General features: G+C 45.0%; 1 protein-coding gene across 1 annotated transcript in view; it reads right to left on the bottom strand.

The window, feature by feature from the left end:
- Positions 1-12,042, bottom strand: part of LOC144175168 (uncharacterized) — a 33,492-nt gene extending 21,450 nt beyond the window's left edge. Inside the window, exons 1-3 of the mRNA XM_077704272.1 lie at positions 11,849-12,042; positions 6,566-6,669; positions 516-718 (exon numbers count right to left, since the gene is read on the bottom strand). Of these exons, the coding sequence (XP_077560398.1) occupies positions 516-718; positions 6,566-6,669; positions 11,849-11,909 (368 nt within the window). The 5' untranslated portion in view covers positions 11,910-12,042. The remainder of the gene's footprint in view (positions 1-515; positions 719-6,565; positions 6,670-11,848) is intronic.
- Positions 12,043-15,416: the final 3,374 nt, after the last annotated feature.

Here is a 15,416-nt window from a genome sequence, read left to right as displayed (position 1 = left end):
GCGCGTACCCACTTCGATCAGGCAGTTCTGCATCCAAAATATCTAACGTTAACCCATTGTCTGGGCAGTAGAGCACCCGGGATTTATTACCTGTCTTGGTCATTTTAGTTGCGTAACGCTCCAACTTCCTTTCCTAAACTTAGCAGCACTGGCAAATTATTATGAACTAAGGTCCAAGATGTACAAGAAAGAGGAAGCTATAGCGACTTTATGGCCGGAAGTTAGACAGGTCTGAAATATACTGTCACCGAGAGGACAATAGTGGCTACTCCAAACTATTGAGCTATGTTTACTTGGCGCGGCTTCATATATTTTATGCCACGCTGGACCAACTACGGCACCAAGGTCTCCTTCCCCGTTTAGGTGTGATGGAGGAGTTCACTTATTCACTAAGAACACTAATTCGAGCCCTATTTTGAATAGGTACCTGAGGCAATAGGGTAAGTGAAATTATAAAATAGAACAAGGTCAAAAGCTGTAATTCCATTGTAATTTAGCTTATATAGGAAAATTACCGGCACGTGTAGAAGGCGCCCACGTAGTTGTAGTGAGATATCTCCACTCCCTTAGGCAGACCCGTGCTCCCCGAGGTGTAGCAGACTGCCAAAAGTGTGTTCTTTGGATCCACAACTTGAAACTCTTGAAATTCCTTTTCATCCAGTGTTGCGAAATCGATTGCCGTAACAAAGCCCGCTGCAGGGCCCATAGAAAAAAGACCCTGTGAATAGAAGTTTCTGGGCTGAATGCATTTCAGAAAGGTTTCAAAATTTACAATAATTATTCCCGACATATTCTCTGTACTATATAGGTTTTGACAGAGCATTGGTTAAACAAATCATCATGGCATCTTGTCATATATGCAGCGCTAAACATTGTGGTATTCTGTGTTTAAAAATTTTTTACTATAGGTGAGATTTGTATTTTAGAAACTGCAATGTGGATCCATGTAGGCTCCCAACTATCGGCAACTGTTGTCGCGCCAGCTAATTTTTCTCTGTGAATCGTATTAGTTCCAAATGTGTACTCTTTCAGCACCCCATCACCGATGATAAAAAAAAAGCATTGTGGTTTCAATATTTACTTTAGACAATTTTACCAAGCTTAATATAGCGAAATATTTATTTTCTTTCTAGTTAAAAGTATCCGCCACTATTGAGACAAAGCTGGAAGCTCGTAGGAATGGTGCGAAGGCTAAAAATCACGATAATTGAGTTGAAAGTGAATGAGTTATATCTGCGAGTGGATGGGAATCCAAGCCAACGCCTCAAGAATGCAAGACCCGCACGCATTGCTAACACTCCGGAGGCTCCATGGCTCCAGAGCTGAGAATGATAGACGTAGTAAATATGTTGCGGTCTTCTAACTTGGAAACATGTGTTAAGCACATCTGTTGATGCGTACACAAATCATTTAAAATGTCGATACTGGAAGTTGAAAGACAGCAATTTGTAAAGCGCTATCTCGCTAAGTTTCCTATATGATTGGAGATGCGAGCGCCAGTTTAGTTGTACTGATGTTAGTAGAGCCAGAACCAGGGATACTCTAAAACCTGTTATCATACGGCGCTTCCCAACGGACGGTGCGCCTTCAGTGTGAACACTCTTAGCTACCAGCTTCCAGTCAGGCCTGACGTTGTACTTTTATTTCTAAGTCGTCAACCGATACCTGCAGCTTGACATGCACATAGTATTATTGCTCTTGGCACATGGTAAGCCGTACGTTCTTGGGTCATGCGTCATGAACGTCGCTAATGCTACATTACCAAGGCTTTTCATTATTAAATGGTAGGAATAAAAGGTTCAAAGAGGCAATATTATTAAAATAATGAAATAAAGCTTCCACAATTAAAACCTAATTGCTTTGTTTCGTTAAATCGGCATGAGTGCCTGGGTGCACCTGTACTTTTTTTCTACTCTAAAATAAGGTAGACTGTTTAGTACGCCAAGCACAGTTATACTGAAGCGCTTGGAGCACACGAGTATAAGGGTGAGCACGTGCTTCATTACATTGAAGGGACAATGAAGTGAATTTGTCAAGCTCCTGTGTTAACTTCAGCTGGATAGACTGGCTCAAAAAACACACTTTTCGTTGTTTAATCGGGCGATAAGGCGGTATTTATTTTATAAAGTCTTAAAGGAGAAAAATTCCCACGCGGGGTTAGCGGCGGCTGCACCAAAAGCAGTGACGTAAGCTAATGGTGTTACGGGATTGCACGATGTGCAAGAAATGAATTCAAACCAGGTTCGGTTTCTGTTCTGTGAAACAACATGCTTGGCATCCGACGTTGTCGGTGAATGGGTATTATCGATACCTCAGTAATCGGCATTGCGCGCTTCTTCCAGGTTGTCGGCTGTACAACGCGTCACGTAAGCCTACCAGCACGGCTGGGAATCATAGCAATCACTAGCCGAAGCGTACGCAGTGGATGAACGGCCTCCGCGTCACCACAGACGCTCAAATGCGATGCGCGTTCCCTCATCTTTTGAGCTTAGCTGACTCATGTCTGCATCTCGAAAAGCATGTTCGCAACAGGCCAAGGGTAGGCATGTTCGGCACTGTGCCCACTGCCTGCAAGGAGTCGGTGCCTATGGCAACAGCACGCCAAGGAGAACTCGCTATAACGCCAGAGTCAGTCGGAGCGCGTTTTGCGAACTCGCTCGTGGAGCAATGTTCGCTTCGGCACAATGATGAATTCAGCATAGAAGACATCGAAAAAAAAATAAACTCTTAAAAAGTAACAAACAAACAATGCAATCTCGCAGATTAGAACTTGCGACTTTCAAAACGACAGGCTTAACGCTCAAGACCATTCGGCCACGAGCCTTCTTTTATTTATTGCCTTCTTAGATATAAAACAAGTTTCAGCACAAACACTAAAAAAGCCGGTGATTCATTTTACACCGATGCGTTTACATCACAATTTTTTCATAGCAACTAAATTATTGGGAACTGGCAGCATCTCGGGCGTGTCCACTGAGTGCGGTACAGCCCGTACATACACAACACTTTCACTGAAGTTCTCCCACACAACTCGCGCAATCACATCACCATGATTCACAGCTATTCGTGCTTTCAATATACAGTGACTCGGCCACGAGCCAACGCTGCCAGCGTCGAAATATAAAGTATAGTTATGTATAGCCAGTTTGCATTTTTATTTAGTTTTAGCATTGCAAGCAGCTTAGATGACTATTTCGTGTATAGGGATCGTGCAGTAAGCGTCCTCCAAATTGCCAGAATATCTCACGTCTAGCAATTGCATTGCTGAGTCGTAAAAGTGTTGGCAGCTTTGTTGTCAGGCTGCTGACTGCTGTGATAGTTCAGACGGCATCCCCCCAGTCCCCTCACCACCTCCCCCCCCCTCCCCCCACCCCAAGAAAAAGGTGCTTACGGAAACTTGGTTTTACGCGGTGCTACAAAAGTTGCTGCTGATTTTAATATTTCAGTACAGTTAAACCTGATTCTAAGCGACTTGACAAAACGCGCAAATTTTTGTTACATGCAGGTTTTCGTTACCTGCAGGCATCCAGTTAAGGCTCGCTTGAATTAAGCATAAACGAAGCGAAAATGTTAGGTTTGAGTGAAGCTGAACTGACAGTTCAAAGATTTATTCCACAGTGAAAGATTATGTGAGTTTCGACTGCGGCTTTCGCACGAGCTTGGGTGCTAAACCGGCGATCCAAACAAGAAAGGTGATCTACCCCCCTTTTCACAAACCTAACTTAACTATCACTTTGTAGTGGAGGGCTCCGGATTAATTTTGTCCACCTGGGGATCTGTAACGTGCGCCTAAATCTCGTACATACGGGCGTTTGTGCTTTCCGCTTCCGTCAGACAAGCGGCCGCCGCGTCCGGGAATCGAACCAGCGTCGTCGTGCTCAGCAGCACAACGCCTTAGCCACAGATCCCCACGGCGGGTGACTACTTTTACGTACTTCAACGTGTTTCAGTAACCAAAGGTATGCCAAAAAGGTGCCTTTTGGTGAACTTGATGCTCTTTTACGGTCTTAAAATTGTTGCCGTGGAGCTAGCTAGGATACTGTACAGGGTGCCGATATTCATCTTTCCGCCAGCGGAGATGCTTTAGAAATTCAGAGTTTGTCTTTAAAACAGACAACGTTTCGTCCAGTGGAAGAGATCAATAAAATCCATTTTCCCGTTCATAAGCATTGCCGAATCCTCCCACTAGCTGAGTGGAGGGAGCAAATGGACAGGAGGAGGGACTCAGAATACCGCCCTTAGTCTCGAAGGAGACCACGCTCACACCTGGAAACGGACGGCAGTTTGTGGTGCAGGTAAAAAAGAATGGCTGGCGTAGTCCATGGCTAATGTAGTAACCACCTCTCGTTTTGCTTGTTTCGCGTGAACACCCTACTTGGTGCGGTGTCATACGCTAGACAAATAAAACTAGAGGTTGGTTACTATATACTATATTACACATAAAAGACGCGAGCCGTTCTTTTTATTAGAATAATAATTATTCTTATCATCATCATCATGGGGAATTTTGTTCTTTACTCAATTCTAGACGTATTCGCAGCTGCTGGCCTCCTAATATAGTGCTAGTATACGCCAAAATAGTGCAGTTATCCAGCCGATTTTTTTGTAAAAGTTGAGAACCATTAGGTAATCAACTTAGCGACTTCTTTAAATCAAGGTTATTCGCCCCAACGCCTTCGTTACACAGAGGAAAAAACACACGGGCTGCAATTCGGAAGACGACAAGAATTTAAAACCTTCGTTAAAGCTAGGAATTCATTAAGTGGAGTTTCGTTATATCTGGGTTTACCTGTACCTGTATTAACTTCGCTGACTGTTCTCCCGCCTTCAATTGGCCTTAGATTTTCCGGCTAGCGTACCGGTCAGCGAAGCGTCGCATGCGGGTTTGTGCAGCGCTTGTATGGAGCGATCTGGACTTAGAACTTTATACAGTGTACAAAATAGCAAACTAAAGGCACATTCTTGCATTCACAATCGCGTCGTGGCTCAGTTTAGCGAACGAATTGCGACGACTCGTTGGCGACTGGCGGACTAAACGCTGAGCCCACTGCTGACCCAGTCAGAGGGCTGGAGAGCCGTGCAGTAGCGCAGTCAAGCCAAGCAACATTTTTCTGACGTCAAACAGAACGTCACAAAAAAATGAATGATAATGCAGAGAGTAGGACAGCCGTTTTGAGTCCATTTTTCTAGGAAATAAAATCACGTAAACACATCTAGAGTGCTCGAGACATGGCCTACAGACTCCGGACTACAATCTGCGCTCGTAATCCTTTATTCTTTAGGAATAACTGTAGTCCCCCTTTAAACCCACTCTATAGCCCGGTGCCCCGAATGCGCACGGGTAGCGGCAGTTGTGTCGTGGGTGCGAGCATCGTCAGGTCACGTGGGCACCAGAACCAACCACTTCATCCTTCAACGCGTTGGACGCAGCCCGCGGAACCGTTCTTCCTCAACGCATCTGCAAAATATTCTATGGTAACGTCTCCTGCATTACACGACACACGGACCTAACTGCTGCCTGCATAAAGCCTTACTCGATGGCGCGGACACGGTGCACCCGTGTGACGAGGATGACATGACTGGCCGTAACTTGCACAAATTGCATCATGCTGCGTGTAGCATTGGCTGCTGACGGTACGCGCCGCCTTCTCGCACGCCATCTGTTGGGACCGCAACTTACAATCGTTGGGCTTTTAGTCGACGGTGTCAGTGAAGCTTCAAGAGTTTCTGCTCTTGGTAAACCCCACCAAAGAGTCTGGCTTTTATGCGCCACGGAGCGCTCAAGCTAAGCTTTAAAGCTCTTGTAAACGCGCACTTTTGGCAGGAATAGGTTGTAAAAAATCTTCTCATCATTTATGTATTTCCAAAGTTTCACCTCAGTGCTGAAAGGCACCTTTCCTCTCCTAACCATCCGCGTCATTTTTGCTTTTATTCCCCTCCTTGTCACCTCCCCATTACACTCTTTTCCACAATATATTCTCCGCAACCACTACGCACTCATTTGCCGCACCTTTTTTATCTTGTTCATTTATTGTCCTCACACCTATTCCTTTTTTTAGCCCAGTGTTCTTCTTTCCATATACCCTTGCACTATTCTCCGCTTCCTCTCTTGGCATTATTCTCATAACCAGACTTGGTTCGGTGCTCCCTCTCCTTTCCACCTCTTCAAACTTCCCCATTACAGTGGATTCCTTCCTGATTGTTAACAAGTGTTTCCCTTGTTTTCAATTTAGCTATACACTTTTTCTATCCTCTTCATCAGCCACTCCTCTATTTCCCACACTAGTGTACTCCACATGATGTCTTCTTATCCCGCCGCATTCCTCTTCGCCTCACTAAGCACTTTCCAATGGGTTGCCTGTGGTTCAGTAGCCCAATAGTAAGTAGGCCAACAAGTATAAGTTCTGCCTGATTCGTTGGAGGCAGGCACAAAGAAAGACAAAGGGACAAACAGACAGACATGGAAGGCAATAATTTATCATTCAGACAGCTAACAACGACTATCTGCAAAACAGACGTCATGGCAGTTACACCACAGAAGGCCAACTTTATTTGCCAAGATTACCTTCATATCCAGGGATGTAGTTGCTGCGGCAACCTTATTCGTGAACTGAACCTCGGTGAGTATGTGCATACTCCCGAAATCTTGAGCCTGGCTTCGAATTTCCTCTGCGAAATGTAGCATACCGAATGATATGTTGTCAGCCACTTGTAATCAGAGCACCAATCACTAAAATTAGGATACAAAACGCATTCGCTGGTGGAAAATATTTGTCGTGATGTCTCTAATATGTGCGCCCTCACCATTCTACACTAGGTTAACAATACTGCAAGGTATATGCTGCTGTTGTCGATCGGTAGTTCTGCGAAATTGTAAGAAATGACACCTAACACTGCCACTTCTAACAAGCTGTTCACACGTGTGCCAAAACTTCGTACAATAATTGTAGCTCCTTGAGTTCCATTTCCCGCCCACGTTATAAAGGCGCCCAGTGTCCAGTGTACCGTGCAAGGTAATACCTATCCCAAACTCGTGGGTTCCAACTTTCCGGTCAATCCTCCTGGAATAGTCAGAAATCTATAAATTCGCCAATAAAATCTGATTGGCAACTGTACTGGATCTAAAATAGGTTTCTCGAATAATTCGTGAAAACATTTCGGGCCCCATCAGTGTCACCTCTAGCGATTTTGCGAGGCGCCAGTGCAGATATTGGGCTGAACCATCACACACTTGTGTACATTAGGCAAAACGGGGTTAATGCCTGCAGATCGAAGATTTGGCAGCTCTTCAGAGCGCAATCGGGATCTCACCAGCGCTCGGAGTTTTGAATTAATGGGACAAAAAAAACACTGCTTGTTGTGTCTGCTTGTTCGACTGTCATTCATGGGTTCACCGGGATACCAGCATTTGTGACCATCGAGCTGCCTTAAAAACTTACTTGTGCAGGGAAACGTTTTTTATAATGCTATCACTGTCGCCTCTTCAATAGCAGTGACAATCACGTCTAACTGATTCATTCCACCCGTAGGAATTTAGGCAAATCCCATCATCGGGTACACAAACATAAAAGTTTAGGAAAAATTACATAGGGGGGACAGGGGCAGTGGAAACTGAACGAATACGCAATATTGCCAGTTAAGGCGACGATTTCAATTCTTTCAGATTCGCAACGGTGGCTCAGTGGGTAGGGGCTTTGTGCTGCTGAAGCCAAAAACACGGGTTCAATTCTAGTCGTGACGGCTCCTTTAGGATCTAGGTAGAATATCGACAGCGCCCCTTTAGGAGATTGAAGCGGACCTTAAAGATTCCCTGAGTAATAGCGAACAGACAACGGCGTGTTTTCGGTCTATCGCTTTTTGGTCGTTTAGCACAATTTCATCTTTCGAAAATGTAGCGACTCACCCAGTCTTTCGCTTTATTATTCGATATAATTCTCGAGCTCTTGTCTACGGCAGGATATCTTCAAGTGGAGATCGCATGACAACAATGGTATTGCTAAGACGCGTTAACCTAACGAAATTGATTCTTTTTGTAGCTGTCGGTTACCGTGAGAGGCCGGCAGAAATTGCAGTAGTCATTGAAGAAAACCGCATGAAAAATATAGCTTTCATCGCAATAATAGTTATGCGAAGAAACACACATCGAATCCAGCCTACACTGACAGAGCATATAAAAAATTGTGCAAAGACTTTGAAATACAACATTTTTGTCCATTACCACTGGGAACTCTACGAACAATGTTATGCATTGCTTTTGCACCGAAGGTTGATCATTGGTGCTTGCGGTCGCTAACATCGGAGCCGCACAGCCAGTTCAACTCTCCGTAACTTGTAATTGAAGCTTAGTGCAAAAGTGACTATGTAGCAATGGATAATATTCGTGTCGTTCACGAGGTTTCAGAGCGACCAAAAACCAGTAGAACCTTTCAGACTGGCCTGCCACCATGCTATTACGCACCTTCCCCGTGTGATAGCGAATTTTACAGCGTAAGCAGTTGTTGTCTATTATGGTTGAAAAACCGACGTCCAATGCATACTAAATAACCCACGGAAGGCAGAGGGGGGCTGTATGGTCATAACGCCACCACTTGTTTCTGTAAAGTTCGTACAAAATTACCGGTAGCGTTGGAAAGACAGTTTGTTGAGTTTGCGGTGAGTGGAACAAAGGTGCCACGCAGTGCTGGTTTACCAAAGGTGTCTGCGGTAAACCAGCAGACACCTGTGCCCCTCTGGCATTTTATATTCTTTAACAAATGGCCCTGCACCTTGAAAAATTTGGTCCAGCAATCAATGCGTTATAAAATAAAGGCGATGTTAAAGACACCGGTGTAACACTACCGTCTCTCCGGAGAGCTCTGTTAGCAGGATCCACCACATGCCGCTAGAACCACGTGTGTGAATTTGTGATGTCGCATGGCTGCTTGTTGTGGGTATCATTAACAACTTTACTTTCCAACCACCTTCACAGCGTCGATTGGAGCCAATTGTTTTTAGTTCACAGGAAGGCTTGCACGGATGGTTGACAACCCTTGTGAAGCAGGTTTCGGTGAAGCACCAGGGGTGATTTGGAATAAATGAAGGGATGAGAGATCTAGCGGTCTCTCAAAACTGAATCCGGTGTTTTGTGTCTCATTCGGGACGTTGCAACACCGGGTTGTGTCATGTTTCGGCAACATCCGCTTCGCTGTGGGTTTCTGGTAGGACGGCGTTCGTAGAAGGGAGTGGAAAGAATTTTTTCGCGGAGTTAATGATGGCTTGATTGTGCATGCCACTTACAGAGAGCAAGATTGACTGATGAAGTACTTTCAGAAACTTGATGTGAGTCTCGTCGATTCATGTATAAGTTCGCCGCAATTTACTCCGCCGCAAGCACCGGCACGCGCCTTGCCTGATGACAAGGGTGATTGAACGGAGACAATACGAGCTTACAACAGGACGCATACAGGAGTGTTTTCAGCGAACTAATTACCAAGTGGCAAAGCCTGTTTACGCTAACAGCGGTATGTAGGGCTAACCACCATGATTGCTGAAGTCACGACGATTGTTTACGTGTACGTTTCGTATACCTCACGGTTTATCCTTGCAAACAGTGTGCTATATATCGCTTGCAGCTAAAAGTAGCCCATACCAAAAGATTTCTTAACAAAATAGGTATTTCTTAACAAAATCGGTATCACCTTCGTGTCCCCTTTGCGATGTACGAAAGGACATAGAACACCTGTTGTGTGTTTGTGCACGTTTCAGCTTGGTTCGAATGACAGCGTAAAGTTTCCTGCGGACGTAAAAGCTAAGCATGAAGGACCTTTTAGGCCTCTGGATCAGCGAAGACAGTCCGGTGCGGGGTTTTAAAGCTCTTGTGCGTTTTCTTAAGAACCTGTACTCCATTCAAGCTTGTGACTGCCTCTGTCGCTTTTTATTTGCCTACGTGTGCGTTCGTCCGTCTGGTAAATAATCTTTCATTTTCCTTATGTAATTCGTATTGTTCCGTTTAGCATTTAACCCTAATAACATGTTTACCAACCACCCCAAATAGCCAGTCCGGCATTATGCAGGGTTGACCTCTTCGGTCTCACTAAAGAATTTTCACTTTCTTTCTACCTTTTCAGTTATAGTAATAAAAAAAACGAAAAGAAAGCACAGGGACAGTGATCATGGGGATGAAAATACGGGGACAACATTGCACCCTTGGAGGCCCACATGAGTAACTTCACTATGCTAATTAACCCATCTCTGCAGGTGATCACGCGCGTGTGCTGCTAAAACCAGCCACTCGTCAAACCTCTCAGTCCTAATTACAGAGAGAAGCATACGGCAAAATTCGAAAAAAGGTAATGACGATGGGAATAAACAGCCGTTGCAACACTGCACGCATTGTTTGCAAGTCTGTAGCGTCTCTAGTGCACTAGACTCCGCATAGCCTGCGTTAGCGCAACTGTGAAACGTTGTGGGCCACCATACCACGTGTTAGGAGACGAAAGGGAACACTTAAACGCTGAAATGAGAGCAGAGTGAAGCCTGTGTTGCAGCTAAAAGCACCACCAAGCCGAACCATTGCAACCGTTACGAAGCGAGGATTGCGTACCAGACATGTATCATCCTTGTGACGGATGTATTGCCACCGCAATACATGTAATTACTGAGGTCGACCACTACAGATAAAGGAGCGCACAGGCTGAAATATTTCGCGCTAGCGGCGCGCCTTGGTGGCCAGGCTTGTCAAATATTTGCCTAGGCTTCGTTACAAATGTTTTACTTCATTTTGCAGTTCACTTAGGTGAGCTCACTGCATGCATTTTAGAATTCCAACCAGAAAGCTTCGACAACCGGTACACCCAACTGTACGAAGAAAGAGTTTGCCTTTCTTGCAAGTTCTGTGAGCTCAACATTCAAAACAAGAACAGGTATAAACTACAGGTTGGCTTAACAAAATACTTTTCAGGTGAAGTAGGCAGTGTGGAAGCCTACTTCACCGATCCATGAGGCGTAGCAACTTCCCCCAAAGATGTATGGGGCAACGCCCAACGCACAGGGCAAAAATGCCTCGGCACTGCTGGACGAGTTGCGTTCATACGCATAGGTAGTGATGTGTTCGATTGCAAGCACTCTCGATTCAGCTGTCAAGAGTCTTGCCAATACAGGCCGGTTTGCATAGCAGTACTTGTCCTACAACTGTTTTAGTCTAAACCGCTGCCCGTGTGACGATGAAGACATCGCTGGAAAAATGTTTTCGGGCTGCTTTAATTCGTAGAGGTGCAGGTGGGCTCGCTTAAACATTACCGAACACAATGTGTAAGAAAAAGTGTATTTGAATAATATGCGATGCCGTTTAAGATATTTCTGTGTACAGCCAACAAGCACGTGCTACAGTAGAAATTCTGAGAAGTACTCGGAGCCTGTTGAACAGTACCACAGCAGAACATGCTTCATAAAAATTAAAAACGACTAGCATTGCCGAACAAAAAAGACCACTCGTGGCGTGGAATCAGATAAGGATGTTCACGCATTCAACACTCATTAAAAGTGATAAGGAGTTGTCAAAAAAATTTTATTCCACCGGATGATGTGTGCCTACTCTACTACCGGTGCCTTATGTGGATATATGTGTATCGCGTTGGTTCTAAAAACAGTAATAGTACCAGGCCTATACGTAAGTGAAAAACTTGCCGAGTTGGTAGAGACACATGACGAATACCAGCTGCTATAAAAGGCGAAAGCGCCAATAGATGCTTCCTGTGTATTGTAGGTGAACAGTCTGAACATCTCATGCTCTCGTTGGTTTTGCCGTGTTCTCGCCTATTTAATTCATGCCACAAAGAGTAATATCAAGTAAGTGTTTCAGTATTCTCACGTTCAGTGAGTGACGTCTTCACCAGAACGATGGTTGCTCCAGCGAAGATGCAGCCCAACATGGCAACAAGGTTTTCCACGCTATTGTTGAGCTGAATGCCAATTAGGTCCCCCGGCTTCACACCATGGCGCCTGAAGCCAACCGCATAACGCTGACATCGTACCAGCAATTCCGCTCGACTGAGGCTCAGCACATCGTCCACCTGGAACACAATGTCAGGGCTCCAAAAATTGGGTGATTTTGGCATGTGTTCAATACATGTTAGTTTTACCTAGAACTACTGTTCTCGAAAATTGCGCAATTCTTTGAAATATTGTTTCCATAAAAAACAAACAGGAAAATGGCAGAACAGTGTGAAGTTTATACTTGATCTTGGTTAATATAACAAACCATTCTGGAAGTGCATGTTCTTCCTCATGCAAGTTAGTGGTACCCCTCGGCCTCTCGCTTATAGGTAACATGCCGCCAGGTATAGAAGCCAGTAAACGCATAGTCGAAAATAAACAATGAAGACGGCAGGCTTCACACTGCTGTAACCATAGATATTTCTATTCGGAATAAGATCCGCAAACGTTGAATAGTTCACCAGTGCATAAATGCAGTGCTTCAGAAATTCACTGCGAAGGCAAGTCTTGCCAAGGGAGGAAAGAAAATGATCAATGTATTGTGGAGGTTGATTGCTGGCGTTAGAAACACATCCTACGATAGAATTGGTAAAATGTTGCACACAGCACATTTACATTGGCAATTTTTACTGACTAAGCCGCTCTAACGAACCAATGTTGCTTCTGGTAGGTGTAATATGAGTCACGAATGAAGAAAATGCACTTCCTAGGTTCTTTGAACAGACGCTGTGCATAAATATTTTCCAGAAGATTTCTTTTTTGTTTGCGAGGCGTATGTACATCATGAATGTACGCGGGGAGCGTTTTGACATTGCACAGTTTCTTGATTTATGCGGGTTTTATTTCTATTCGCCGAGTGTCCCATTGAACGTTTTGGCTCCGGGAGCGCCTATGACTCACCTATGCGATGACAAAGTTCCAATGGAACCAGTCGTCCTAGTAAAAACCAAATTTAAAGCACCACAACTCTGCGACACGAGACTGTTGAACCGCATTCACAGAGGCTGCATTGGTTTTATTGTGTTATATGACGGATGGTATCAGATGAAAAAGCCATAATATGTGCAGTTCCTGGCAGAGGTAAACGGCCAACGGGAGCGTTGGCATAATATTATCGCGGCGCCGCCTAGCAACCGCTTCTGGAAGCCACACGCGGCTTTCCGTGAACGCGGGTGCACCGCGGCTGCCACCTCATCTGATATCTTTATTCACCGCTGTACTTTTTCTGGCGTGACAGCTGGGCGTGACAGCTTCCAAAAAATCGTGCTTGGCTGCACACCGCCTCTGGTTGCATTTCCGGTCGCAACAAACGGCGGCGACCGTACCCACCGCTTTTGATTTCGAGGAAGCTATGCGCTTGAAATCGTGCATTGAGGAAGTAATATTTGCAAAAATCAATATCCGGCTCACAGGCAGCAAATATTCTCTGTCTACCCGGTTTCCGTACACTTCCTTTGTAGTTCCGAATTTTACCCAGAATTCAAGCATAGATACTAGAAAATGTCACGTTTTTAAACAGCATACCGGCTCATACATTTTTCTTCCATTGGTGGTTCCTCGAGTGCGTTTAAGTAATTGCTAGAACTTCTCAGCTGAGGACTGCTCCGACGAAAGGTAACCAATAAACGGGTGTGTCTGACAAAAATCTGCATGACAGGATGGCAATACTATGGGGTTCATGAGAAGAAAAAAGAGCGGTGAAAGCACACTAGATGGCGAAACAAGGTGCATTTGCATGTGCGCACCTTCCTCGAACTCAAAAAATGAACGGCAGGTACGGCCGCCGGTGATGGCTGCTGGTGGCAATGCAAACACTGGAATTGAACAGCTAAATCCATTGAACAACCTTTGGGTTATTGTCTCGCCCATAGAGTTTCTTACAATACACACTAGAGAGGAATCTGGCGCTAGCGTTTATGAGGCTCACGTCAAGGCCGTCTGTGTCGTCATGGGCCGCCATAATACATTGCGCTCGCCTTAGTTTTATCATTGAATTGGATGGAAACGTTTTAGTGACCACAAATTTAAACAAAGTGCCACAAAAACGAGAAGAATAGTGTGCAATTATGTATCTGGAAAATAAAAACAGGCTGTTTTAAACTAAGGAAAAAGTAAAGCGCATTTTTGCCTAAACGGTTGTGCCTGCTCTTCCACAGCCCAAGGTTGTAGTTACGAACAATGTTAATATTGGGGGGGAAACTCATTAGAGACTCTGAATTTAATAATTTTACCATTGTTTCAAGCAATATGCTGTTTGAAGAGATTGGAAAGTTTTTTGGGCGTGCCGATGAAAACGTTGTCTGCACGCGCCGCGGTGGCTAAGTGGCTAAGGCGTTGCGCTGCTCAGCACGAGGTCGCGGATTCGATTCCCGGCTGCGGCGGCCGCTTTTCTGATGGAGGCGAAAAGCAAAAACGCCCGTCGGTATGAGATTTCAGTACAGGTTAAAAATCCCCAGGTGGTCAAAATTAATCCCGAGCCTTCCACTAAGGCGCGCCTCATTGAATGCATTGCTTCGGCGCGTGAAAACCTACAATCAATTCAAAACTTTGCTTTCATTGTGAACCGGTGCACCGACCGTCAGCTAGTTTAACAAAAAAAGAAAACGTGGCGAGAAACAGTCGTGGACGATGACAAGATAGGACGCATACAAGCGCCCGTATGTGTCGTATCTTTTCTTCGTCAAAGTACGTGTTGTTTCTTCTTTTCGTAGGCTACAAATTTCGCGACGGCATATTACCCTCTCAGTCGTACTTTGTACGACTCCGGCATGACCAACGTCATGTGCGATCACGTACTGCCTACTGTTTCACCGAACACGGCTGCCGCAGAACAGTCAGGATTTCGGCTTTCTTGTAGCTCGTAAACGTATTATTGCATAGTGAAGAAAGCAAATCCCAAAAACCGCTTAGGACTCCAATTGTCATGCCGAGCCCAAGCCAAAAAGGGGGGTCTTCCCATGAACCCCCATTATGACATGGCTTACGAGGCGCAGTTTTCTCTCTAGTATACTTAGTAAGAAACTCTATGATCGCGCCCGCGCTCAGACACGCTATCATAGCGGCGAGTAAGCTCGTCAGATAGGGCGACGGGAGCAGTGCGCACGCAGCTCTAGTACGCCGCTTTTTGCTTACCTTTGGCGTTTCTAGGCATGCAGTTCGGTCACCGCGCCTGTGCTTTGTTTGATTCTGGGCTGACCTGCACAGTCCGACAGCTGTGGCTATTTTGTTTGTTTGTTGTTATCCCTTTTGGCCGGGCCAAAAAAAGTGCGCTTTGAGCAAGACCTAGTAGTCCTGTACCAACATCATGATGCCATGGCGGTTATTGCCGTTATATTATGGTGCAACAGGGGTTGAAAAAAGAAAAAAAAATATACTCTCAATAAGCGATTCCTTCAGCCAAAAAATATGAAAAACCTCCGTTGCTTCAAAAAAATTAAGAAATA

The sequence above is a fragment of the Haemaphysalis longicornis genome, unplaced genomic scaffold (genome assembly GCF_048455015.1).
Source record: "Haemaphysalis longicornis isolate Haplotype H1 unplaced genomic scaffold, Haemaphysalis longicornis Haplotype H1 scaffold_3, whole genome shotgun sequence".
Lineage (NCBI taxonomy): Eukaryota > Metazoa > Arthropoda > Arachnida > Ixodida > Ixodidae > Haemaphysalis > Haemaphysalis longicornis.
Note: the sequence above shows the minus strand (reverse complement) of the source record. Positions and strands in the feature narration are given on the sequence as shown.